General features: G+C 51.5%; 2 protein-coding genes across 10 annotated transcripts in view; both read left to right on the forward strand.

Annotated features, from left to right (window-relative positions):
• Positions 1 to 15,146, forward strand: part of VPS53 (VPS53 subunit of GARP complex) — a 139,659-nt gene extending 124,513 nt beyond the window's left edge. The window contains exons 22-29 of one of the 9 annotated variants that reach the window (XM_082443449.1): positions 366 to 2,572; positions 3,150 to 3,361; positions 3,457 to 3,501; positions 3,659 to 3,788; positions 4,117 to 7,350; positions 9,186 to 9,550; positions 11,721 to 11,791; positions 14,197 to 15,146. In XM_082443449.1, the coding sequence (XP_082299575.1) occupies positions 366 to 536 (171 nt within the window). In that variant the 3' untranslated portion in view covers positions 537 to 2,572; positions 3,150 to 3,361; positions 3,457 to 3,501; ... (3 more) ...; positions 11,721 to 11,791; positions 14,197 to 15,146. Of the gene's footprint in view, positions 1 to 365; positions 3,362 to 3,456; positions 3,502 to 3,658; positions 3,789 to 4,116; positions 7,351 to 9,185; positions 9,551 to 11,720; positions 11,792 to 11,873; positions 12,572 to 14,196 lie in introns of all 9 variants that reach the window. The other 8 variants (XM_082443447.1, XM_082443446.1, XM_082443451.1 and 5 more) reach the window with 8 other exon arrangements.
• Positions 15,147 to 17,314: 2,168 nt separating this feature from the next.
• Positions 17,315 to 25,499, forward strand: RFLNB (refilin B). Its single transcript, XM_082443630.1, has 3 exons — positions 17,315 to 17,636; positions 20,400 to 20,509; positions 22,347 to 25,499. Exons 1-3 carry the CDS (start codon positions 17,421 to 17,423, stop codon positions 22,675 to 22,677), a joined length of 657 nt encoding a protein of 218 aa, XP_082299756.1. The 5' UTR covers positions 17,315 to 17,420; the 3' UTR covers positions 22,678 to 25,499.
• Positions 25,500 to 25,781: the final 282 nt, after the last annotated feature.

The raw sequence follows: 25,781 nt of genomic DNA on the forward strand, positions 1-25,781 counted from the left end.
CCTGGCCCAGGCTGCAGACCCAACTCTCAGAAGGCTTTTAAGGAGGAGCAGGAACCGGGGCCCGTGAATGTCCCCGTTCTGATGGCACCCTGGCGCCCAGCAGAGAGCCAGGCTCAGCGGGACTGCGGTGGAGAGGAGGCTACCCTCCCGCATCCTGCCGCCGGTCCTCTGCCCTCCCAGCCCCTTCTCCCTCCTCTCCTGCTGCCTCTTCTCTTCCTCTGATTCTCTCCCAGGCTGGCACCCAGGGCTGGTATCTCCCTGAAGAAAGCGTTAATCCTCAGCCCAGTGAATACCAGTTACTGCGCTTGCCCTTGGGCCCTTCGGGGCCAGAGCTGACGTCACCCTCCTCTCTCTCTCCACCTCAGGGGCTGAAGAGGAGCGAGCAGAGCAGCATGCTGGAGCTCTTCCGCCAGAGGCTCCCCGCCCCGCCCTCAGGGCCTGAAGGCTCCGGCTCGCTGTCCCTCCTGGCTCCAACTCCAGAACAGGAGTCATCTCGCATCCGCAAACTGGAGAAGCTAATTAAAAAGAGACTGTAGGAGCGTCCAAGGGGCACTTTTCCCCCAGCCAGTGCCGCCCCCCCACCCGCACCCAGATCCCCGGAAGCCCCCCCACCTCTCCTGTGCTTCCCCGACTCTCAGATCATCAGTCTTGAAACTTCCTGGGGCATTTGGGTCATTCACATGTTTCTCCCATGTCCTGTCTTAATTCCTGTCCTAATCGGAGAAGACGGGTAACAGTCAGATTATAAAAAGGCAGTCGAGATGGTCCCTGATTCCTGCAGCAGAGGCAGCTGGGGGTGAAGGTTCCGTGTGCTTCACTTGCTGGTCCCGGGCTGCTCCCGACTGGTCCAGTTGTCGCTGACTCTGTAGCCTCACCCCCGCAGTCACACCCTCTGGCATGTGGTCCTGTTCCTTTCCATGCTTCTATCCCAGCACCGTGGGTGAGAAAGCCTGGAACTCACCCCTTCCTCCACCTGCAGCTGTGTGAGGTTCCCTCTGCAGCCGGACCCTTAAGAGATGTCCTCTGGGCTTGGCTCTAGGGCCCAAGTTATGAAGTGGAAGATTACAGGTGTGACGGAAGAAAGAGGTGTGGCCTTTAGCTAAGCCCTAGTAGGAAAAGCTGGCTAAATAAGAAAAGCGCTGGAAGGGCAGGGAAGGGGCTGGGGGGGCACCTGGGCAGCTCAGTCGATAAATTTCACTCTGCCCAGATAGCCATGATGTGGCTCTGGTAAAGTTATCCAGCCTGAGCTAATTGAGGTTAACATTCTCTTCCCACTCTTGAAAGAAGGGGTGATGGGCCCATCTCCAAACAGCCACTTCAGCCATCTGTCCTCAGCCTGGGAGCTGGAAACCCAGTGGACTCGCACACCTGGTTCTTGTCACTCTCAGTGTTTACAGATCCACACTTGTCTTTGTGTTTCATTCACGAGGAGTCATTTTCTGGAAGTCTCCATAATGGCATTGAGATGTCAAGCTGCTGTTTTGCCCCCTGGGTGGTGGTCACAGCCAGGGAAGTTGCTTTCTTGATTTATTGCACTGTCAGTAATCTCCAAGGAGCCAGCAGAAGTCAGTAGGAGTTACGTTAAGTGTCTTGTTGATGGGCGCTGCATGCCCTGTGTGCGTCCTGTACAGACAGAGCATGTTTCTCATCTGGGGGGTCTGCATCAGAATCACCTGGGGCTCTTTTTTTTTTTTTTTTTACAAGTACAGATGCATGGAGATTGTGAATCAGTTAAGTCTGGAGTGGGGCCCAGCATCTAGGTTTAAAAGTTCCATAGGTGATTATAATGCTTACTTCTTGTGAAGAACCATTGTAACAGAAATTTGCTTTATTGAAGGGTTCCTATTGCACATTTTCATAAATGTATATTTTTTCTGACTCTAAGCAAGTGTAATTACTGTATAATTGAGCTGGTACCCAAATGGTAAAGATTTTTTTTTTGCTGATAGCCAGCAGCTTGAGTTTTGAATTTGTGTTGGTGGTAGGGACCATGGCAGAAGTCATGCTGTCCCCACACTGACTAGGATTCTTCTTGTTTTGATGATCAAGCCCCAAACAGAAGGTTTATTTATTACTGTCACTTTGAGATAATATATATAAAGGAGCACTCATTGATAAAAGCAGTAGCTAACAACTCTGTTATTCAGCTAAATTATATAGATACTGTACCGGTTCCTTCCCTCCGCTTTCTCTAGCCCCTTAAAAAAAAAAACAAAAAAAAACTTAAAGTCACCTTATGTGGTTAAAATAAATATTCGTAATTTATAATTGATAAAGAGTTCACTGCTGTTTTTACTCTGGACAGACTTCCTGATTACTAGTTAGAGGTGCCCAGGCTGGAGAAAGTTCTGTTTGGATCATAACAGGGAAACGGGAACCACCATGGACGGGGTGTTTTGACCTCCAGATTCAGTTCTGGAATTGAAGCTAACTGTTGCCACGCCTCCCTCTCTTGAAGAACAAAGACCCAGTACCTGGGACTTTCCCAGGAAAGGGCGCTGACTTTCTCACGCCTCGGGCAGCTCCTCGGTGCAGGTGGAACAGGACGGAAAGCAGACGTCCAAGGACCAACGTAAGAGTGACGGGCAGGCAGGGCGAGCGAGCAGGGGATGCAGGGGACGTGACACCAGCCCGTCCTGAATTGCCATTGGACAGGGAGCCCTGGTCCCCCGTTTACGGAACGCTAGGGAAAATGCCACAAGTTCACAGCTGGAAATGTAATTCCTCTCTCTAGGAAGAGAAATCTCCAAAATAACCAACTTGCTTGAGGGTGAAAGCAAGTGTTTCACACTTCTTGTCTCCTCCAAGTCAGATTGCTAAAAATAAAATCCTTAGAACTGTGTTGGGCCATTTAAACAATAGCCTTGGAAACAAGGACACATGAAAAGCTGGCGTGCAGAAAGAGTACTGTTACGTTTTACACAGTAAAGAAACTTTGCCAGTCTCTTTCTAGTATTTATCAAAATAGATAAGCCCCCTGGACCCTCAAGGTTCTATACCTTTGGGACATATCGATTCCTGGAAATAAAGGGATTGCTTTTTTGTGTAAATATCATTCATTTTTCCCCCATCTGGAAGTGATTTCGTGGTGCATATCGCAGCATAAAATACTACAGTTAATTAAAGCATTACTGGATGTCATTTGCTAGGATGTATTTCCTCACTGTTGACAGAAAACAGAACAGGCTATGGGAAAGAATTAGCGAGCCCGTGAAGCCCATGAAGCCCGGGCTCCTCTCTCGGCGTCTGCCCTTCTGCCTGGTGGAGATGCGCCCATTCCCTGAGAGCACGAAACCAGAACGTGATGTTCATCAGCAAGGTCCCGGCATGTCCAGCGGTGGTGGAAACCCTCTGTAAATAGGTATAAAGCGTTCTCTTCTGATTCGGAATCCTCCCTGTGCTCCGAATTTCTATCCCGTTGACTTTCCCTTCTCCGCCTCCCGGTTCCAATCACAGCCTGCTTCTCCATATGACTGCCAGAGGCCTTCTGTCCTGTGCACAGTAAGTCAATCCTGTTTCCTTAATAGCTGGGTGGGCATTTTGCAGTGAACCTCTGGGGAAGTCTGATGTTCCCCTCAGCCCTGGAAAATCTGTGGCAGCGCTTCCATTAGGTTGGCTTCAAGATCATTCCCTAGTCTCCATTCTTTATTTTCACCAGCTCACCACTTCAGTAGGGTAGCCAGAAATCAATCTGATGAGAAAAGAAACATTTCCGTATACCCCACCCAGAAGAACGCTGCCAGATGATTGACCTGCCAGGTTCTCTTCCTTCTCACATACATAACCAGGTAAGTAGTGGGATATAAAGAATGTGTCCGTTTGAAACAAAAGCAGTTTTCAGAATCCATGAAAGGGGGCGGGGGGCGCGTATAATTAACAGGGCCGTGAAGGTCACACAAGAGCCAGCTGTGCACACGCTCTGCCAGCCACGAGGCCGTGTGAAATGTGACCTGCTCCTTATCACTCGCCAGGCCTGAACCCCAAGTGGGTGGCCACAGCGCTTGCTCTGTCCCTGGGCTCACTTGAGCAGGATGGCCATGTGACGACACAGCCTGCTGCTGGGTGCAGGCCGCATCTGAAGCAAGCACCGGAATATGGGAGCCTTTGCCTTTTTAGGTCTGCTGCCTGGGATATCCGGCTTACTCAAGCGTTTTAAAAGACTCTCCATCCTCTGTTCCCCTTGCCCCGGCAGCTGCTATTTCCGTAGCATTTAGGGATAAACCTGCAGACACTGAGAAAAGAGCTTCCTCCCTCCGTGGTGGTGTTGGCTGGACTGCCTGTTGAGGAAAATGTGGCACATTTCCTCTGAATGCAAATGAGAAGGATTGCCAAAGGTTGCTTTCCAAAAAACATGTCTTTAGAAATGGTGTCCGGTGTCCACAGAACTGATTTCAACTGGCCAGTCCTGGCAGGGACAAAATTCTTGCCTGCACTCTTTTTTTTTTTTTTTTTGGACCTTTAATGCCCAGAAAATGCTAAGCGAGATTATCTTGGGACAGGCAGACCTAACAGGGAAGCCAGAAGTTCACCAGCTATTCGGATTACTTCACAGTTGCCTTTCAAAGATGTTCAGACCTTTCCCAAGGCCCGCGGAATCCCTGTAATCAGCTGAGAAGTACCCGCCTGGTTCTTCCAATCCCCTTTGGGGATATTGATACAGAGAATGCTGGGCGATAAGAGTGATACAGAGGAAAAGCTGTGTAAATGCTTTGTCCCCTAGGAATGTTTATCACTTAATCTGAGAGCTCTGGTAGCTTCTGCTCAGCAATCAAATAGAATTTGCACAATCGCAGGTGCCTCCTCCTGTTTGGGGTAATTCTTCAACACGTGAGAAATTAAGAACAGCTTCTCAACAAAACTTCCCTTTACTTCTGGGGCCATGAGAAGTATTTACCAAGTAGGCTGCAACTTTCAGGGGCACCAGGTGAGACGGTGGAGAGAAACTCCAGCTTCTTCTGCTCGGTTGCTTTGTGCTGATGGAAAAGGAAGGCCCTTCTCAAGCAGAGGGGAAGCGCACCACCTGCTGAAGAGACCGCATTCCACGGAATTCTTCACAGACTAAAGTCCTGCGATTGGGCTGCCTGGGGCAGCCACCGAAGCGCTTTAGCAGGCAAATGGAAAAATGGCCAGTGTTGTGTAAAGAAAACATGAGTGCACACACAGAGACACCCCCTCTCCCAACCTCATACCCACGCCCTGCTGCAACCCTGGCACTGCTCTCAACGGATCCCAAGTGTTGGCCCCCCGGCTGGCTGGCTCGCTCAGTCGTCAGAGAAGGGTGCTGACGGGCCTTATGGTCCCAGGGGATTAAGCCCTGGCCCATAGTTGCAGCCCAGCTACTGTCTGGCATGCAAATAATACCTGATTGTGAGATCCAGGCCATTCCATGCTATTGGATGGGGAGGGAAGTGAGTATTTACTGCCTCCTGGATAGTTAAGAGACCTCATTGGATCAAAACCCCTGTTAAGTGGGTATGATTTTATGGCTGTGGACCTGGAAGCCTGGGGGGCAAATGATGTGCCCAAGGCTGTGTGGCTCGTGAGTAGCAGAGCCAGGATTGGTGTCACCCATGCTCTTTGCACTTCGCAAGTGGTTTTCAAATTTATGAGACCCAGCTTTACATGGGACTCTCACTCTACGAATAGACAAAAGTATTTTATTAATATATTTTGTGAGTTCAAGTATCTTTCAAAGCAAATCAGTGAGAACACTGAAACTGTTTCACTTAAATAGAAAGCATTTTAAAGCTAAGGTTATGGATGGCAATTGATATGCATCAACCCCAGCATCCAGTTTATTTCTGTGTTTTGCTTTGGTTGCATAGAATAGAGAAATCTTGATTTAATCCAGCTAAGAATTTGCAAACAGTATCAGTTTTGTTTTAAACAAGCCCTCCTCCCAATCCCAGATACTCTTTGGTTACCCAGATGTGACAAGGACTCTTTGTCCTGAGGTCTCCGTGGACGGAACAGCCCTGGCAGTGCAGGTTAACACACCAAGGATCTGTAAAATCTTATATTTGCACCAATGACACATTTGCATGTTATGTTATTACTTCCGAATGTTCAGTTTTTAGAATAGGCTTAAAGTATGCATCCTTAAAGGGAGGTTAGAATCAAAGCCTTGTGGAGCTCCTTTGCCCCCTAAAACATCTCAAGAATTCCAGATTCCACAGAAGTCAGTTTGGAAGCTGCTGCCCTCATCAGCGGCTGCTGCTAGAGGGGAGGAGGTGTTTGGCGGTGTCACCTTTGTACAGGAGAGAGCAGCTTTTCATCTGAGGTCCACAACCCACTCACCAACACCCCTGAACTGTCACCCAAATCCTGTCCGAGTCACGCTGGAGGCCGCCTTCTGGGTTGAGCCTTGCCACCTTTAGAAAGAGGACATCAGAGGGCAAGGACCCACCCCCGACCCCCCCGCCCCTGTGCGAGGCAGCTCTTTTCTAAGAACAAAACTCTGCAACTGGAACTGGGGGAGGGGGCTTGGGCAACATTTGCAAGGAAGCCTATCCTTCTCTCAAAATCCCGACAAGGCCCAAATCTTACTCCTGAGGCCTCGCACGTCTGTCTGTGTACATGCAATGCTTCCCAACCTTTTCAGGACTTGAAGCATAGAAATGATGACATTTGTGCTCCCTTGGCATCACACTGGGGCAAACCCATTGAAGAGGCTGCCAGGGCCATATTGATGGGCCTGGGGACTGTGGCTGCTTCAGGGGACCGCCCCCGCCCCGGCCAACCGGCTCGCCAGGGCTGAGGGGATCCATGTGGGCATTTGCTGTGCACTCCGGCCACGGCCCAGCTCTCTAGTTGGGAAGCTCTGAATTGGAGCATCAGCGTTGGGTGGTATGTGGGTTTATTTGTTTTTAGAACTTTGGTCAAATTTCCTCATTTATCAGTTGGGAAACTGAGACCTCGAGAGTTCCAGTCATGAGCTTGCCCTCCACTGTGCAGAGGACTGGCAAAATCCAAGCCACCTTTGTATATCCCACTTGCCACTCACCACTCCACCCTCCCTGGCTGGCCTTCCCTGGAGTCCCACCCGTCCCTTCCTCCCCCCTCCTGCACTCCCACCAAGTTTCTCGGAGCTTGTCCCCTTTTCCGTTCTGCCTGAAGAAGTGAACCAGGGCTTCCATGCTTTCTTTGATCTCCCACCACCCTCCCAGGCCCCCGGGCTACTTCTCTTGTGGCCTTTGTTACCATTTCCAACAAAAGGTTACAGCCATCACCTCCAGCCCCTATGTGCATTCCCTCTTATTCAGCATCCATCTCAACTACCTTCCAGAAACTTCTCTGGAAGGATGACCTTCTTGCCGCACTTTCATCGTCTTTGCACTCTCCATGGATTTGGTGAGTCCTCCCTGCCCCTGGGAATTCTCCCTTCACTCCCTCGATGCCTTGCTTTCCTGGCTCCCTGAATGTCTTGGTCTCCGTCACTGACGCTCTTTTCCTTTTGAACCTTGACTGTGGTTAAGCCCCAAGGTTTTAGGCCTCCTGTGGTTTTCACTCCAGACTCCTTCAGAGAACTTTTCTGCCCATCACAGGCATAAACACCAGCTATGCCTTCTGAGGTTTCTCAGATTTGTAGCCCTTGTCCGTCCCCCTCAGCTGACCCCAGTGCGCTTGCAGGTCCCATCATCGACTTGGGTGGAGCATCTCCAGGTACACTTGGCTCCCTTCCTGAAATTCCCCGTCTCTAAAGGGCACCCCCTTCCTTTTCCTAGTTCCTCAGTCTCAAGGCCTTAGAGTCAGGCACCCTTGGCAACTCTCTTTGTCAACCAATATGGTTAGTTAATCGTAAAACATTTTCTTAATGATTATACAAACACCAGTCACAGAAACCAAGAGAAAAATCTAAGTTGCCCCAGCAAATCAAGCCTCTCAGTCCCAGTCAGGCCTGGCAGGTGGGGTTTCCTCATGGGGAAGCCCTTCTCCGTGGTCTCCCAGCCGGGCCCACGGAGTTCCTCTTTGCTCTGAGGGCTTCTGCGAAGAAGCTGGCATAAGGCTCGCTCCACTGACCTCCTCTCATGACTGCTAACCCCAATGATTTTGAGTGTTTCTGCACTGCTGTTTCTATTTTCTTCACCTTATAAAATATTGCAATAATAATACTCATTTTTAAAGTACACAGTATTCATGTTAATAAGTTTAAACAATATAGAAATATATCAAAAGTCCTACTCCCCTTCCAGACTTTCTCTGTCTTACACTGTGTGGGGAGGGCACTTTGCAAACAAAATTAATATTAAGCATATTTTCATATTTTTCTACAGCTAAACAAGAAATCTTGGATATCTTTTCCCTCAGCGTATATAGAGCCATTCGTTCTTTTTAAGGCTACATGGTGTTTTATAGTTGAGATAGACCATCGTTTACTTAGCCAGTCTCCTATCAGTATACAAATAGGTTTCTATTTTTTGGCAGTGAGAAACACATCGCCAGTGAAAATCTTTCTGTAAATATCTTTGCTTACTTGTGCCCACCTTTTTGTAGGCTACTCTCCTAAAATCGTTCAATTCCCATTTTAAAAGATTAAGGGACACGCACATTTGAAATGTTGCTAGCTCTCGCCAAAATGCCCTCTGCAAAGATTGTTATGCTGCACACTGCCATCGACCCTGTGTACGTGTGTACCCTCTTCTCCACATCCTCACTTGCCCTAGATGTTTTTTCCTGCTTCTTGACTGAGAGGATGTAGTTGCAGCTCTATCTGTAGAAACCCAGTGAGCAGAAGTTCCCCTTTGGCTTTCATTGCACAAAACCAAATGTGACCCAACCAGTGCGGTGTCTTGCTGCAAGAAACCACTCTAACTGAGCAAAAGCCCCATGGCTTCCCTCATGGTCAGGGCTCCTAGAGGACATGCTTTGTTGGTTCGCTCATGAAAGCAGCGGTCATCCTTGCTATATGTAGAGTTTGATATTCAATTGAGCATCCCTTCTGTTCTTTATCTCTGCCCTTTCCCCAGACCCCATCAGCAGGCAGGGCTCCCTGTATGCACTGTCTTCTGGCAGTGATGCTCTGGAGATAACAGCTCAAACTCTTAGCTTCTGAATTCCTGTAGAGACTTTGTGATTCTATAGTAGCGAAGAAAGTCTTGAAAGCCACGAGAGTTACAAGAATTGTTGGAATGGCGTTTTGCTTTGTTTTTGTCCTTTATTCTAAAAGTTACCCTTTACATTTTAAGAGCCAAAATGCTGGAGGACTTTGCACACAGCCGGCACCATCAGCAGAGGGACAGTGCAACTTGACATAAACATTCTTTTCCATAAAAAAAAAGAGGTGGGGGCTTCCCTGGTGGCGCAGTGGTTGCGAATCTGCCTGCCAATGCAGGGGACACGGGTTCGAGCCCTGGTCTGGGAAGATCCCACATGCCGCGGAGCAACCAGGCCCGTGATCCACAACTACTGAGCCTGCGCGTCTGGAGCCTGTGCTCCGCAGCAAGAGAGGCCGCGACAGTGAAAGGCCCACGCACCGCGATGAAGAGTGGTCCCCGTTTGCCGCAACTAGAGAAAGCCCTCGCACAGAAACGAAGACCCAACACAGCCAAAAGTAAATAAATAAATAAATAAATTTATTTTTAAAAAAAGAGGTGAGGGGAGGGGGGATTTTGACCAGCAGGTATCAATAGAAAAGGAAGAACTAGAGGGGATATGACTTGGTTTTGAGGCTGGAAGGTCATGGAGAAGAAATCCAGAACCCTACCACTCTGGGCTGAGCCCCAGTATAAGAGAAACCCCCATAAGTTTGAGGGAAACCCTGACCTAGAAGCCATTGCCTGGCTTCCAGCAATTAACCTGGGAGACTGCAGTCCCTGTAGAGAAGTGAGGTGTTCAACAAGGCACCTGAGGAGGAGAGAGAGTGTCGGATAGTGTTGTCCGGCCAGGTGGGCCCAAGGGCGGGCAACCTCACAGAGTCCCTCACACCCCATCATGGGGAGGTGATGGCTTCCAAGCTCCCTGAGCTCCCAGAAGTAATGAAAGGGCCAGCTCATTGGAAGAGACCTCAGGCTGGGACAACTAGGGTACAGATCAGATGGCATATGGACATGAAAAGCAGAGGGTGGGGCTTCCCTGGTGGCGCAGTGGTTAAGAATCTGCCTGCCAATGCAGGGGACACAGGTTCGAGCCGTGGTCCGGGAGGATCCCACGTGCTGCGGAACAACTAAGCCCGCGCGCCACAACTACTGAGCCTGCGCTCTAGAGCCCGTGCTCCGCAACGGGAGAAGCCACCGCGATGAGGAGTGGCCCCCGGTCGCCACAACTAGAGAAAGCCCATGCACAGCAACCAAGACCCAATGCAGCCAAAAATATATTAAATAAAAAAGCAAAACAAAACAAAAAACTACGTTGTAGAGGCACAAACGCCAACCAGTGCCATTTAAAAAAAAAAAAGCAGAGGGTGGCATTCCTTGGCCAAGCAGAGCAAATTTCTCCTCTGTAGTGTCCAGAGAGGTAGGAAGATGACCACGGACCAGGCACTCACCACCAGCCACCCCATCCTTGCTGCTGTGATGTTACAGAAGCCTCCCCAGATGCCACCCAGGCAAAAGGGAAGGATGAGAGTAGTAATTACCCAAGAGCCACTGGTCATTTTCCAGAAGAGCTATACTGTGAGCAAGACACTTTTCCGGTCTAGAGAGAAACTGGGGGTTTACAAGCTAAACTGAGCTCAGTTTAAAAAAATAAAAAGAGAATTAATATTTTGTATGCCAGAGTACAGTCACAAAACAACACCCGTGACAAGTGCAAAAGGAAAAGTAACAGCTTGCTGCCGTGTCCTTGACATGGCATTTCCAGGAGCACAGCTGGACTAAACCAGCCACCCTAACTCTTGCTTCCCTTTGTCACCAGTGCAACAACTTTGCAGGATGCATGTCCGGGAATGGAGCTAATTGACTCCAGAGGCAGTGAACTTGGGGCACTTGTCACGTCTGCAATGCTCTCCACTCAGTGAATCTAAGCCAGGGGAGAAGGATGACCAGATCTTCAGAGACCTCATGGCAGAGCTTTGGTCATCATCTCCTCCTCCCTTCTTTGCCTGCCTGTTCCTTATTTGCTGCTTTAGTATCAGCACAGGTTCACTCCCTCCAGAAATCTTCCCCCAATCTTCACCTCCCTCTCTCCACCAGGCTGGTGAGGCTCCCTTTGTGCTCTCACACTCTGTCTCGCACAAAGTAGGCCCTTGGTAGGTGCTGATTGAATGAATGGGTCTAGCAGGAGAGCACACACGAACCCCAAAAACTCTAACCCAGAGCAGGTTTTGGTAAGAGCTCTCAGCCTTGGGAGTAGAGGTGAAATGGATTCTGGGGAACAAGAACAGGGTATCTGGTGATAAACAGTCTTTCAACGAGGAACACAAAGCCCAGATTCCTTAATGTCCGTGTGTGATGGAAGGCCCGGGCTGAGCTCGTATTAACTGCTCTTTTTATTACAAGCGTGGAGAATAGGTAGAATTGTGCCCTGTCTTGGCGTTTGTAAGATGATGATATCTGACATTCTAGAAGCTTCTGCTTCCAACACAGCCTGCTAACAGCAGAAGGTCCTTTCTCAGATGGCAGACAGCCTTGATGCTAAAAAAGGCATCCCTGGAAATAGCAGAGTCTACCTTTCAGTCTTTGAAAAGCAAGGTGTTGGGATGGGAGTTGGGTGATATTTGATGGGTGTCTGGTGAGGCAGGGGGCCCAGCTGGGACTGAAGTCAAGTATCCCCGTCATTCTCAGGTCCAGACGCGCTCTTTGCATGCAGGACCTGGAAGCATCTTGGAGAAATCCCAAGAGAAGGGCCCAGAAGGGTAAGCCTGGCTCAGGGGAGAGGGATTTGGAATTCAAAGGGGTTTTTTGCTTGCTTGTTTTACTATTTGTCTCTTGGCCCAGACCTGCACGGTTCAAGTTGAATCCTAGGGCGGGAGGCAGGCATAAAGGAAGCCGCACTGCATCAGGACCACCCTATAAACGCAACCAGAAGGGGCGAGAGGCACTTAGTTGCGGACCACAGCACAGCTCCGGCACCTCCGAGCTACGTAGCCCTCCCCCCGCCACCAGCACTGGCAACAGTGCCCGGGGCGTTGGTACCCACAGCGGTGGCGTGGCTGCAGCCCCTCTCTAAGTGCCTGGTGGAGCTGATGGTGGTCTCTGCAAGGGCAGCCTGTTGGAGGGCCGCCGTGTGGGGCACTGTCACCCAACGTAGCAGAACCAGAGGCTGGGGCAGTGGGTGCAGGAAAAGGAAAAGAAACTTAATGGCAGGCATCCTCTGCATATAACCAGATTTATTTATGAGCATATGAGAGACAGAGATCTCCAGAAATACTTGTCATTGGTTGGGGTCATCCTGCAGAAGTGCAAGGCAAGAGTCAATAAAATTCCAGTTAACTCCCAGCTGATACGACCTGGGAAAACATGAGACGCATGGAATTTTTCCTTGGTCCCTCTTCTCTCACCTCAAGTTCCTACCCGACCCCTGGCTAATTTTCCTCAAAACTGAAAAACATTTCTTCAAAGGCATGTAAATGTCTTCAGCAAGTCTCAGGAGTTCCGAACAGTACATAGCTGCAAACCACAGCCGCCTCCCGCTGGTGGGTATTCTGCTTTGAATTTGGGGGAGGAGAGGAATGCACTTAGGGACACCGGCTCCAGGGAAGGACAGCAGAGCCAATTGGCCACCCCCGGGCTCCCACTCTCCATCCTTTCCCACGCAGCGTTCAGACCGAAATCCCCCGGGGGTCCTGGAGGCTGCCTTTGGAGAGTGGCCATGCAGACTGGCCTTTTGTTGCCTGCACACCCTTCTAGCACGCCCTTCAGCCAAGGAGCCAAGGGTCTTAACTTCAGTTGCTCAACTAAGGGCTATTTTTCTGGGCTGCAAGTCCTTGTCTGGTGTGAATACGCAGAACGGAGCCAGGAGTGCAAGTGTATTGATGCCGTTCCAACGAGGCCGTGAGCCCCAGCTCTTTGCAAAATCCCATCTGGGTTTTATTTTGCAGATGCCACGGCCCTTTTTCTGTGTAACTAGGGAGCGTTTGGGAGAACAGCTCTCAGCTTACACATAGGAGGCCTCAAGGGTGGAGCCTGTATTTGGGGTCCTCGGGTTCCCCACACAGGGGTCACCGGCCTGACTCCACCCCAAGCTTCATTCGGTGTCTGGGTGAGCGTCGCCACTGAGGCTGGGCCAGATCCCATCTCTCCACCTGACCTGGTGGTCTCCCAGGTGAGGGGTCAGAAAAGGAGCCTGGGGGCTTCCCTGGTGGTGCAGTGGTTAAGAATCTGCCTGCCTGTGCAGGGGACACGGGTTCAAGCCCTGGTCTAGGAAGATCCCACATGCCACAGAGCAACTAAGCCCGTGCGCCATGACTACTGAGCCTGCGCTCTAGAGCCCGTGAGCCACAACTACTGAGCCTGGGTGCTGCAACTACTGAAGCCTGCGTGCCTAGAGCCCGTGCTCTGCAACAAGAGAAGCCACCTCAATGAGAAGCCCGTGTACTGCAACTGAGAGTAGCCCCTGCTCACTGCAACTAGAGAAAGCCCACTCATAGCAACAAAGACCCAACCCAGCCAAAAATAAATAAATAAATAAATATTATAAATAAATAAATTTTTTTTTTAAAAAAAAGAAAGAAAGAAAAGGAGCCTGTTCCCTCAGGCCCATTTCGCTCTGAAATGGCCAGCCTTTGGTGTCCCTGGCCTCCGGTTCAGGCCACCTTTGTGAGTCCCGGGAGCACAGAGGTATGAACCAAGCTCACCAACGCATGTGTGCACAGACTCCTGTGGGCTGGGCTGTGTCAGTACATCTTTTTAATGCAGTTTCTTTCTTTATCGAATATGGCAGTTCCCTTTCCATGCTCTTTGAAACCAGTAACCTTAATCTTAAGACACTTAAGGAAACAAAATAAAGTCCTATTTTTTTAAGCATTTTGGTTGACATGGGTGTATATGAAGGCAAGGGGGGACCTGGTTTAATACTAAGGCCAAGGCACTGCCTCGTGGTTTCAGGAGCCCGGAGACCCAGGGGGCTGAAACCACAAGGTGCCTGGGGCCCTGGGCACACGCCAGCACGCTGCTCCAAAAACAATAAGCGGCCGCCATTGTGGGGGGTCCCGCCCTGCTCTTGTCTGACTCAACTCCCGTTTGGGCATCAGCTTAATTTAGTGGAGAAAAAGGGAAAATGCAGGATTGGCATTCATCGTGACGCAGCTTTGTTCCTCAGACCCTGCTGGGAGAGGCCTCAGGGCCAGAAGCCAAGTCCTATGAGGACACCAGTCTCTGTGATCCAGGCAGGGGATGATGGCCGCGCGGAAAGGACAGCTTTGAGGAGAGGCCACTCTTTCGGCAGGGTCCGTGGTCTCGTTTTGTGCAACTCACCCCTGATTTCTAGGTGCAACCCAGATGCTCCCCAAAAGAAGGCCTGTCTTTGAAGCCAGACCAGGAGGAGGGGGTAAAGTGGAATCCGTTGTCTTTCCCAAGACTTGGTTAGAGTTTTTTTTTTTTTTTTTTAAGAAACGTCCTTTGGAAAACAATCTGGCAGAAGATGTAGGACAATGATGAGCCCAGGGCGTGGGGCTCTTCCCAAGGACTATAGCAGATACGTAGTGCGGACTCACGGCTCAGGGCTGACGAAACACAGCTGTCTTCCAGGGTCTGTGCTGCATGGCTCTCCCACCCAGGGGCGCTCATGGGCAGCCTGAAGTCAGATGGTTCCTGTTGTAAGAAGCCCTCTGCTCATCTCCACCAGGACTGCCACGAGTTCACGGAGATGCAAGTGCAGGCAGGACACCTGGGCCTGGCCGGGCATGCCCTGCACGTTCTCCTCTGAACCCAAGCAGCTTCCAGTCAGCTCCAGCTTATCTTTGAGCTCTTTGAAGACAGTCTGGACAGGAGAGGACAAACCTGGGGTCCCAGATGTCTTCTGATTGGCTCAGCAGGGTTCTGGGAACCATGGAGGGGAAGACTTTGGTGCAGCTTCTCCGTCAGTGTCAGGTCCCCGGGCTGAATTCCTCTTCAAGCCCCTCCAGTTTCCTGTGTGTGTATCAGTGCTGGGCTACTCTGTAAGGAAGGAGGCCAGGGTATGCAATCATCTTACACTTTGGGAGCTCCTTGGCAATTGTCCTGAGGCCTGAGGATGTCCTGATCTCTATTAAACCAAGATGTTCTTCTGGAGTTGGGGAGAGGTTATGTTGGGGATCAGACAGAACTGTCATAGGCTGGAGCTCGGGACATAGATGCTTCCTGGGTCCAGTTTGATGGCTGAGATGCCCACGTGAAGTCCTGGGCCACCTGCTTGATGACCCCAGTGCCAAGGAGGAAGGGGTGCCTCAAAGGTGTCCCCTTGATCTGCCTGGACCCTCCAAAGCTGGCAGCTTCACACTCCCTTGCTCACTTCGGTAGCTTTGATGTCTCTGTGGATCTCTGTCAGAATGTGAGTAATCTAAGACCTTCAGAATTCCCCTCAGAAGGTGGCAATTCAGGGCTCCCCCTAGATTCCATGTTTTAGCGGGTCCAGGTGGCAATCCCTCCCAAGACAATCCACAACGATCCAGGCTTTGGTGGAGACAGTGGTTGCACTGGCCTAGCATGATGACCTTCCTCAGTCTCATCCTCCTCTTCCGGACTGATGACCTTGGAAGAGGGAGCAATTGCCATCTTCCTGGACACCTCTTCCCAGCTGGCCAAGCTTAGGGAAGAGTTCTCAGGATCTACCTGGGAATGCTGGTGGGCAAACTCCCTCTAGGGCGCCGAGTCCTGCCACTGCCAGCAGACCGCCTTTCCACACCCCCAGGAAGCTCTTAGATTCCTCCCGTGATGCCCCGGGTTGGGGGCAGTCTGGGATGTGCAGATGGTGAGGTCAACAGGGGTAGGGAATTGTAGCCACACAGTTGGCCCAATCTTTAAGACCCACTGCTTACAGTATGTCCTTGCAGGAACCATTGATCCAGGACTGTGCACGCTTGATTTTATAATCTGTTCCCGCAGGTCCTGAATGAATGACCTCCAGCACACCGGCACGTACCCAGTTTTATTCTCTATGGAGGGGATTATCCTGGGCTTTCTGGTCACAGCAAGCTGCCTTGTACCAGCGGTGTGACTTGGCGCAAGTCAAATTCCTTCTCCGTTTCCTTACCTGAAAGTAATGAGTGAGGAGGGTAGGAGGGCTGAACTTTCCCAGCAAATCTGGAACATCTACCTGCTCTAAATTTGGACTTCACCAGGTCCCAAGCAGAACAAGGATCCTTTGTTTTTGCAAGGACACAGACTGTCCTTGGTGCTATGGTGGGGCGTGCACCACGCCCACCTCTCATCTAGCCAGGGAAGTCCCTAGTCCAGGGCACTGCTCCTCTTCAGAGCTGGCACCTGTGGGCTAAGTCTGCGCAAGCTCCAGCTTGAGGCCCTAGCTGGGCACCCATCAGAAACCCCCAGGGTACAGTGGCTGGCGGAAGGTGGGGACTTCCTATACTTATTGATAATCAGGGAGGTCTCTGTTAGAAACAGTACTCGAACTTTCTAGTACTTTTAGATTTGAGAACAGCCCAGTTCTACAGCTGGCAGCTACTGCAGCAAGTTCCCACTCAGATAGGGCTTCTCTGTCAAACTAAGGAGGAAGTCCCCCGTCTGAAAAGCTGTGACCCCCACCAGGCAGCCCCTGACCCTTCAGACAGCCGGTGGGCAGCCTGCTGAGCCCGTCCGTCTGGTTCGAGGTCCAGTCTGCGCCCACGCAGAATTTTCCTGCCTGGTGTGGCCACGGCCTGTTCCGCTGAGCACCCAGGCCAGGGAGTGATGCGCTCCTCCCAGCTCCGCCCCCAGCCCCCAGCCCCTGAGCCCCCTGAGGAGAAACGGAGTAGGCGCTCTTTTCCTCCGGGGCAGAAATGAGAGCCAGAAACAAACTGAGAGCCCGCCCGGCTGAGCCAAGAGGCGGCTGGAACCATACGAAGCACATTAACTATTAATAATTTCCAGTTGTTTGCTCGCTGGGTTCAGCCGGCTCCCCCGGCCTCTGCGGGCCCGGGCTCTACTCTGCCTCCCGCCCGACGCCAGGGCTCGAGATATGAGCGCCTGGCTGGGCCAGGGCGAGGGGACAAGGCGCCCTCGGGCCCAGCGCGAGCGGGGTACAGGGTCGGCTTGCTGCGGGGCGGGCGGCCGAGCGGAGCGGGGGGCCAGAGGCCCGGGCCGGTGCCCCCCGTTCCTGTGATCGGCCGCTCGGGGCGGGCTGAGCGGCCGGGCGGAGCGCAGCGCGGGCTGCGCACGGCGGTAGCGCAGCGGCCCCTGGCGCCCGGCCTGGCGGCTCCGCCACTGCGGGCGGGCGGGTCGGGCCCCGGGCGGGGCGGGGCAGGGGGCGGGCCCGGGAGCGCGGCGACCGGCGGACCCGGACGGCGCGCGGGCGGCGGGCAGGGAGGGCGGCCGGCGGGCAGCGGCCCCGGCCCCGCCGCGCGCACCGCCATGGTGGGCCGGCTGAGCCTGCAGGATGTGCCCGAGCTCGTGGACGCGAAGAAGAAGGGCGACGGCGTCCTGGACAGTCCGGACTCGGGCCTGCCCCCCAGCCCCAGCCCCAGCCACTGGGCACTCGCGGCGGCTGGGGGCGGCGGCGGCGGCGGGGAGCGGGCGCCGGCCCCTGGGGCGCTGGAGCCCGACGCGGCGGCCACCCCCGCGGCCCCGGTGAGTGACCCCGCCTCGGCCCCTACCCCCATCCTCTCCATTCCCCCGCGCCCGGGCCCCGGAGACCCCCAGCGGTCGTATCGGCCCTACCGGGGCACGCTGTCCCCGCCGCCGCCCGCGCGTCGGCCAGCGCTGGGAGCCTGGGGCGGGAGCGCGGCGAGAGCCCGGCCAGCTGGAGCCGGTGGCTGGAAAATTGTCATCGCCTGGGAGGCCCGGGAGCCCCGGGAAAGGCGACCACCGCCTCCTCCCTTCGGGGTGACGGCCCCCGGGGCTGCCAGGCTGCGGCTCGTCCACATTCCTGACCCTGCCGGGCTGGAGGGGTCCAGGGACACCGAGAGCAAACTTCCCCCAGGCACCTCCGGGCTTTGCCCTCGACCCCGGTGGCTCCAACGGGCCTGCTTCCCCTCCCGGTCGGTGTTGGGGAGAGGGGTGTACTCGGGCTCCCCGATTCAGAGAGCAAAGGGGGCCAGCTTTGGGGGACTGTTAGTGGCCTTGGAGGGGACCTTTTCAGATCCGTGGTCCCTCTTGGCCCGTCACCTAACCTGTGTCTGGCACATGATGGGTGGGAGGCCTTTAGGTGGGTGGAAACTTTCAAAAATGAGTCCTTTTACTTTATTTTAAAATTTTTATTTAAAGAAAAAACACCAGGTCCCTTTTACCTTAGAAATGGCTCACAGGGTGGTGTTTATTGCCTTTACCTAGAGCCCAGGGGACCCACATCCTGCCTACAGTCAAGCTGAAAGTGGGGCTCTGAGGCCACCCCTCCCCTTTGGGGATGGGTGTTTGCAGCCTTCTCCCCTGGGTGAAGTAGTCAGTGGCAGCTGCTGCTCCTCAGGGACCCACCCCCTTTGATGGTGCGTGGAATTCTTGACCAATGATCCTGTCTCTCGGTGGACATCAGTGCATCCTCTCATTTCCATTAGAAGGCAGCACTTGCTTCATCGTGGCCTTCAGAACCCTCGCCATCTGGCCCTTTTTAGCCTCCTCTTCCACATCCCCTGACCACAGGCAGATACACGCATCGGTGCCTCTGATGCTGCTTCTCCCCCTGGTGTGCCTTTTCCCTCCCAGCCATCCCCTTCTACCTCTCCCAACACCCAGCTGGCTTTTCCACCTGTCAAACCCCTGCCAGCCCTGCAGTGCCCAACTTGTCACCTCCTCTGGGAAGTCTTCCTGGATGCTTCCCAGAACCATGCCAAAGGCTGTGACTTCGCCCCCTTTCCCTGGTAGGCCCCTTGTTCATGCGTAGAACTCCTGCTGCCCTGCCCCACTCCCAGCATGCACTGGAGCAGGCTGGGTGCTCAGGGAGCGTTGGGTGGCAGGGATAAGGGAGCAGAGGAAGCAGGGGCAAGAGAACCGAGTGCTTGTCTGGATACCTGGAAGAAGGCTGTCATGTGAGTGCTGGGTGGCACCTACCTCCTCTCGGTGGCTGCGTCGTCCTGCAGCCCCCAGGACTCCCGGAAGGCACCCCCAGGTTGGGGAGTGTCTTGCAGCTAGAGAGCTTGGGGCAGCGCAGGGCCCCCTGTCACTGCTGGGGGCTGTTTCCTAAAGCTCTGGGGCAGCCGGTGCCCACACCTTACCCCCTCCCCCAGCTGGGTTCTCAAGCCCCAGTGAAGGCTTCTTAAACTCTCCCCCCACCAAGTTCAGGGCTGGACCCTGGGGACCCCCTGCCTCTCCCTGACCTACCTGGTCCCCTTTGGCTTTTGCATGTCCACTCTATGCCCCCACTTGACACCTTGTCCTGGTAACATAAGAGTCTTAGAGTCGACCTTCTAGAAATGTCTGCTTCCTGGAAGACACGGGGGTGGGGCTGCCACCGCCATACCCTGGCCCAAGTGTAGGTTCTTCTCTCAAATCAGACAAAGAAAATGACAGCTCCCAGTTAGCCCAGGAACCCAAAGGGCTGCTCTCTGTTGCTCGCTTAACACAGAAGCCCTGATTCCAGTCAGATCAGGTGAAAAACCAGCAGCTGTGTGGAGGATGGTCCCGTCTCTTACTCAGGCTACTTGGTGAATCAGAAAGCCCGATGCTCTGACCAGGCTGGAAGGCGGTGAACCCCTGGGATGCTGTGCTCTGGCTCTTTGGGTTTTCTGGATAGTGGAAGGTGACATAGAGAACTTTCTGGTGTTCATCTTCCCAGTGAGTTTGCAGATTCCTCCATCTTGGCTGGGTATTGATCTGGTAGCCTCAGAGGCAGAGGACATGGGGGAAGTTGGACTGAATCTTCAGTGTAAAAAAAAAAAAAAATCCCTTGTAGCATTTCTCTTTGTTGGTTTTGGCCTTTTCTGAAGAGTTGCTGAGACAATGACAGGGTTGGGGGCACATAATTGAAGGTTCTGGTTAGTGAACTCCCAGTTCATGGCGGTTTTCTCACCGCCTTGCCACGGGGTGATGCAGCAGCCCCGGGGTCTGGCAGCGGTCACGACGCTGAGCTCTAATTTGTTTCCTCTTTTCATCCTTCCACAAAACCTCATCGATGGAAAGGGATACCCCCTGTGTGCAAATAAGGTCACAGGGCATATGCTGTGACTCTGCCGAGGGCACACATTCATGATAGACGTGGGATTTGAGCAGACCTCTTGGCACCCTCCGTGCCCTGTCCAGTGGTCCTCCCGTGCTGTGGGTCAGCCCTTCGCTGGCATCATTCCCTGGAGGGTGACACAAATCTCAGTTGGGCCCATCAGCTGGAGGCTAGAGCCAGGACCTTCTGCGGGGAAAGCATCGGATGGGCCTGTGATCTAACTGCATTTTCTATTGTTGCAGAATCCAGCTTCTCTCCCCAACGCCCTGGGCTCTGGCTGCTCGCCGAGGTTATGCCCCCTGTCGTTTGGCGAAGGAGTGGAGTTTGACCCCTTACCACCAACGGAAGTAAGGTAAATATAGCAGGCCCTGATTTCATTTTATTTCTATTTTCAATTTTTTGTTCCAGTAATTAACACTTGTTATTTAAAAAAAAATAGTCAATGACAGAAGTATGCCAAAGACTCTTATAGTTTCGTGGGTACTCTTTCGGATGTTTTTTCTGTACTCTAACCATTTGAATATAGATACACTTATTAAAATAAAAATGAGATCGTGTTATACATAAAGTCCTGCAAACTTGCTTTTTGCACTTCACTTATCATGGCCATCAGATGTTTAAAAATTTGTAATAAAGTAATTCCTCTTTCTAGAAGCTTCTTTCCACATCTCCCCACCCCCACCTCACCCCACCCCACCCCAGTGTCAAGGTGCTGTGACCTTGCCTCAGGTTCTGATTTCACTGGGCAAGTACCATTCTTCTTCCTCGGGGAATTTATCATCCAGGCTCACCTGGGGGCAGAGATCCATTGAGAGGCTCCATTAAAGATACGTCTTTTTAGAGAAAGGAATTTTACTTTTGGTAGCTGGTGGCTTTAGAGATAGAGTTTCCTTGCATGAATACAAAGGGCCCTTTGACACAGAACAAAGGAGGCTCACCAGTTTGGAGGTGAGCAGTTCAGCCTTTTATTCCTGAGGAGCTTGTATTTTGAACAAAATGGGGACATGACTTCATGACATGAGCTTCCCAGCCTTTTAACCTACTTGCCCAAGGCGAAGAGATGTTTCCACTGGACTCATTTTAAAAAAGAGTGCCGATTCTTACTCCCTGACCAGTGGGTAGGGGCTGGCGAGGGGCAGTGCTGTTCAGTTTGTCTATGTGTGATGCTTGTGCATATTTTTAATTTTATTTTTTATTTTTTAAATTTCTTGGCCGCGCCTTGCAGCATGCGGGATCTTAGTTCCCTGACCAGGGATCGAACCCTTGCCCCCTGCAGTGGAATCGTCGAGTCCTAACCACTGGACTGCCAGGGAGGTCCCGCTTGTGCATATTTTAGTATCTATGAAGATGCCATAATTAGGAAGTAATATGAATTCATGCTTTGCTTCCAAAAAAAAAAAAAAATCCCAAATTGCCCAAGAAGGACTTTAAAAAAATTATAAAGTAGCTGCTGAGGAACGTGGATGTTAATTTATTTTATGGAAAACAAGACTGTAATTGGCTGTGATGGATAAGGTCAGATCTCGGTTCCCTGGGTTTGAGAGAGTCTCCAAACCGAAGGCAGAGGTGGCCCCAGTACTAGTATTTGGTATCACCGAGCTTTCAGAACCAGCATTCAGGATGTCTGGGTTCCCTTCTCCTCTCATTAAAGAGCTGATTGTTCACTTCAGGGGACAGAGAAACCACTCATCCCCCGTGGACAGGAGAATCTGCCTTGTTATATATAATCATTCCCACCAACAGCAGTCGCTGTGTTAACACGCTCCCCCATTCTATTGGGCACCTTTTTCAGAAAGAGGAAACAGGCTTGGAAGTTAAGTAACTTGGCCAAAGTCTCAAAGCTTAAGTCAGTGGGAGCCGACTCCAGGGGCTGCCGCCTGCAGTGAGGAACAGTGAGTGCGGGTTGAACTTGGGAATCCTGCATGTCTGCACTGAAACCCCAGCTCTACCGCTCCCTCCCACTGTGACCTTAACCTCTGCACCCCGATTTCTTCTCCCAGGGTTGGTGGGAAGTTTAAATTAGATCCTGGAAGTAAAGTGCTAGAACAGGACCACACAGTGAGCACGTTATAAACTCCGTGCGGCTTCTCCCTTGAGTCACCACATCTCAAGGTTCAAGGTCACGGTAGGGATCCCTGTGCCCCCAGCTCAGAGGAGCGGCTTCACGCTGCCTTATGTCTCCCGCTCAGGTACACGTCCTCAGTCAAGTATGACTCAGAGCGACACTTCATCAACGACGTCCACCTGCCCCTGGGCCTGGCGGTGGCCTCCTGCAGCCAGACCATCACCTGCATTCCCAGTTGCACGTGGCGCAACTACAAGGCTGAGGTGCGCTTTGAGCCGCGCCACAAGCCTGCCCGCTTTCTCAGCACCACCATCGTCTACCCCAAGTACCCCAAGACCATCTACACCACCACCCTGGATTACAACTGCCGCAAGACACTGAGGAGGTTCCTGTCCAGCGTGGAGCTCGAAGCCATGGAGTTCGTGGGCGGTGATTACCTGTCGGAGGAGAGCTGACTGCGGCAGGCTGGGGGGCTGGCCCGGCTTTCCTGTCCAGGTTGGGTTGGGCCAGGCTGCCCTTGTGTGTCACTCCAGCCCCAGAAGAGTCTAACCCAGAGACACCTCTAAGCCCAGCCTGGGGAATAAAAAAAAAAAAAAAAAAAGTCACAACGTCTTCTAATTACTGAAAGAATTTGATTTTTTACAATTTTTTCCAATTGTTTTTAAAAGGAGTGTGTTTCCTAGTTTGCTGCTACGTAGCTGCCCCGAAGTCTCAATTTGATGAGAAAATAAAAGGATGGCTAGAGCAAAAGGAAAATGGCCACACTTCGAAATAGGGAAGAGGGGAGCGCTCTTCTTCCATCAGTCAGTTTGTCTGAGGAAGAGCGTGGAAAAAATCTCTGAGATGGAAAAAGTGAGTTGGAAGAACTTTCTGCCCCGGGTGTCTTCACTACTATGAAAGTGGTGCTAATTCAGTGAGCTGTGACACCCATATGGGTTCAATCTGGAGAGTTGAGTTCCATTCTGGTTTTTTAAATTTCCATTTGTATTTCCTGTTAACCAAAACTCTTGGAATTCTCTAAATCTTTTTTGTGATATCGAAAAACCCCAAACCACAATATAAGATGCCTTTCAAAAAAAAGAAAGAGAGGAAGGAAGGAAGGGGAAGGCAGGAAGGAAGGGGGGAAGGCAGGAAGGAAGGAAGGAAGGCGTTCACCCTGTACTTTTCTCTAGAGTGGGGTCAGATCAACTGGTGGCTGAGTCTGGGGGCAACAGCTTGGTTCTGGTTCCTTCCACGGGTGGGTTCCAAGCTCGGGCTCTGGCGAAGCGCCTTGAACCCCTGGCATCTGGTAATGTCTCCACAGGCTTGTGTAACTCTCCTGATATGTATTTTGGGGTTTCCAAATACTTTCCTAGTTTTTTCATAAGGCGAAACATAGCAGAGGGTCCTTTGGAGAGAAATGGCATTTTGAAAGATTGCTTAGGGAAAACACTTTTGGGGGAGCCCACAGGGGGCGTTTCACTCACAGTGGGAGCCGACGGTCACACCTAGGACTTGACAGCCCCGGGGAGGAGGTGGACACAGATGTCTCTGGTGATCTGGTTCATCAGGCTGGGCGTCCTTTCCAGTGACCTTTGGTCAACACTGCAGAGGAATTCTGCTGGTGCCTGAGGTCTAAGCGAAAAAGCAAGGAAATCCACCTCCCTGCCTCCAGCCAAGGGAAGCAAAGGAGAATTGAGCATAGGGAAGGACGCCACAAGTCAGGCTCCAAAGCCTGGGCGCTGGGGTGACCGTACCCGTCTAAGCGTTCGTTTTAGTGTGACAATCATGGCATCGCGTGTAAATGGAAGAAACTGTGTGAATTCAGCTGAACAGGCCACAGAAGCGGGGACACAGGCTGGGCCAGGTCAGGAGGGCGCGGGTGCCAGGCTGCCTCTGGCCTTCAGCCTCCTGCCCGCCCTGCCTCACCCGGCCCGTACTTCTTTCTCCTGCCGATACCTGTGGATTTTGAGTAAAGAAAGTGGCAGATGGCTTTTGCTCTTCTTATATCAGAGAGAACAAAACCGTGGGTATTTCTCTTTGAATGCATCCAAGTTATGTCAAGTGCTCGGGGCTTGCAGAGTCCTGGAAGTTCGGACTCCCGCTGCATCTCCGGGTTTGTGCTGATGGCTTCTGTCTGTCCTGAAAGCAGAATTGAGAGCTCTCTGGGTACCCTGGAGCCACAGCAGGGACTTCTGTTCTGAGGAGAGCAGGTGTGATGATAATCACTGTCATTTAAAGTCATCAGAGGCCTAGAGGGCCAAATGGTCTGCTGTCCTCTTCAGGTTGAACAGTGTTTAGTCTGTCGTGCACCTGGTTGGAAGCACCCCTTCCGTGGAGCCTGCTATCAGCTCCATGGTCCCGAGTTTGCCAGCGTGAAGCTCAGCAGGGACCCCTCGAGGGGTCACTCCAAGACCCCATAGTCTCCTGTCTTCATGCAGAGCAGCCTCCTGCGTTTGGAAGAGTAAATTACGCAGCATTTATTGATTAAAAATGGGTTTTTCTCTCTGATTTCATAATCTTGTCATTTAAGACAAGTGGTAAATGTAATTTTTGAACTATGGTAAGAGAATTCCCAAGGTTTTGCTCTGGCCCAGTGGAGACACTTGATGAGCCCAGGATGATGTCATGGGCAGCTCGGCCAGAGAGACGAGGGGTAGAGAACGCGGCCTTTAAACAGCCCCGTGCTGAGATGCATGTATGAGATTTTTTGATATGAAATATATCAGTAAAGTAAGTAGAAGTGAGCGACTGTACATGTGTCATGTGAATGGAAAAGCAGATTTTGTTTTAAGTTATTCACTAGGGACCAAACTGTAGTTCTCTCAAATCCTTTCTTTTTCTCCAAATCTGCTTTGCTGAAAGTTGCAGAAAAGGAAGCATGTGAAGACGTAAGGGGACACGTCAGGGTGGATAGCGTGTTGCCGATCCGTGGTGGATTCATGTTAGTTTGCAAGGTGGAAGCGATGATTTTTAAAACCCACTGATGAAAAACAAACATTCCTAAGGGAGTCTGGGAAATACCGTTTACTTATGAGTTAAAAAGTCTTTTTTCTCAGACTCTTAAGTTATGTCTTTTATGTAATAAGGATGATTTGTATTTTCAGAGCAAAGTTTTCTTTTGAAATCACAGATCTTTGAAAAAGAATAAGTACCTTTTCATTTGATACATTTCCTGTTTCTCACCTTAGGAATAGTATTTGATGAAAACGACTTTTTAAATTTATCTTTGACATCTGTCTCACTTCGTTTTGTTTTATGACTTCTTCATTTAATAATAAATTATCCTTTAAAAACACTTGGAGATGCTTCCTTTTTTTAAAATAAACTCATAATGCCTCGTTGAGAAAAGTGAGAGAAACGGCTCCTCCTCTTGAGAAATTTTAAGACGTGATTATGTATTAATAGTACAATACTTCTGACTAGGGTATGCGTTCTCCTGGGGGTACAAGAAGATTTTCCAAGGGGTTCCTGGGCACAGGAATGTTAAGGAATTTGTTCCCAGATTTGATGTGTACTCTTTCCCAAAGCCGATCTGCTCTGAGATGCACCTGTGAATGACGTTGTCAGGCCAGCCCCT

The sequence above is a fragment of the Balaenoptera physalus genome (assembly GCF_965194825.1).
Source record: "Balaenoptera physalus genome assembly, chromosome: 20".
NCBI lineage: Eukaryota > Metazoa > Chordata > Mammalia > Artiodactyla > Balaenopteridae > Balaenoptera > Balaenoptera physalus.

What these genes read in the sequence shown, in the direction of transcription:
- RFLNB (XM_082443630.1), top strand. Translation starts at nt 17,421, where the DNA reads ATGGTGGGCCGGCTGAGCCTGCAGGATGTGCCCGAGCTCGTGGACGCG. An exon ending in CGGCCACCCCCGCGGCCCCG is followed by an intron (nt 17,637 to 20,399) that starts GTGAGTGACCCC and finishes CTATTGTTGCAG; the next exon opens with AATCCAGCTTCTCTCCCCAA. An exon ending in TTACCACCAACGGAAGTAAG is followed by an intron (nt 20,510 to 22,346) that starts GTAAATATAGCA and finishes TCTCCCGCTCAG; the next exon opens with GTACACGTCCTCAGTCAAGT.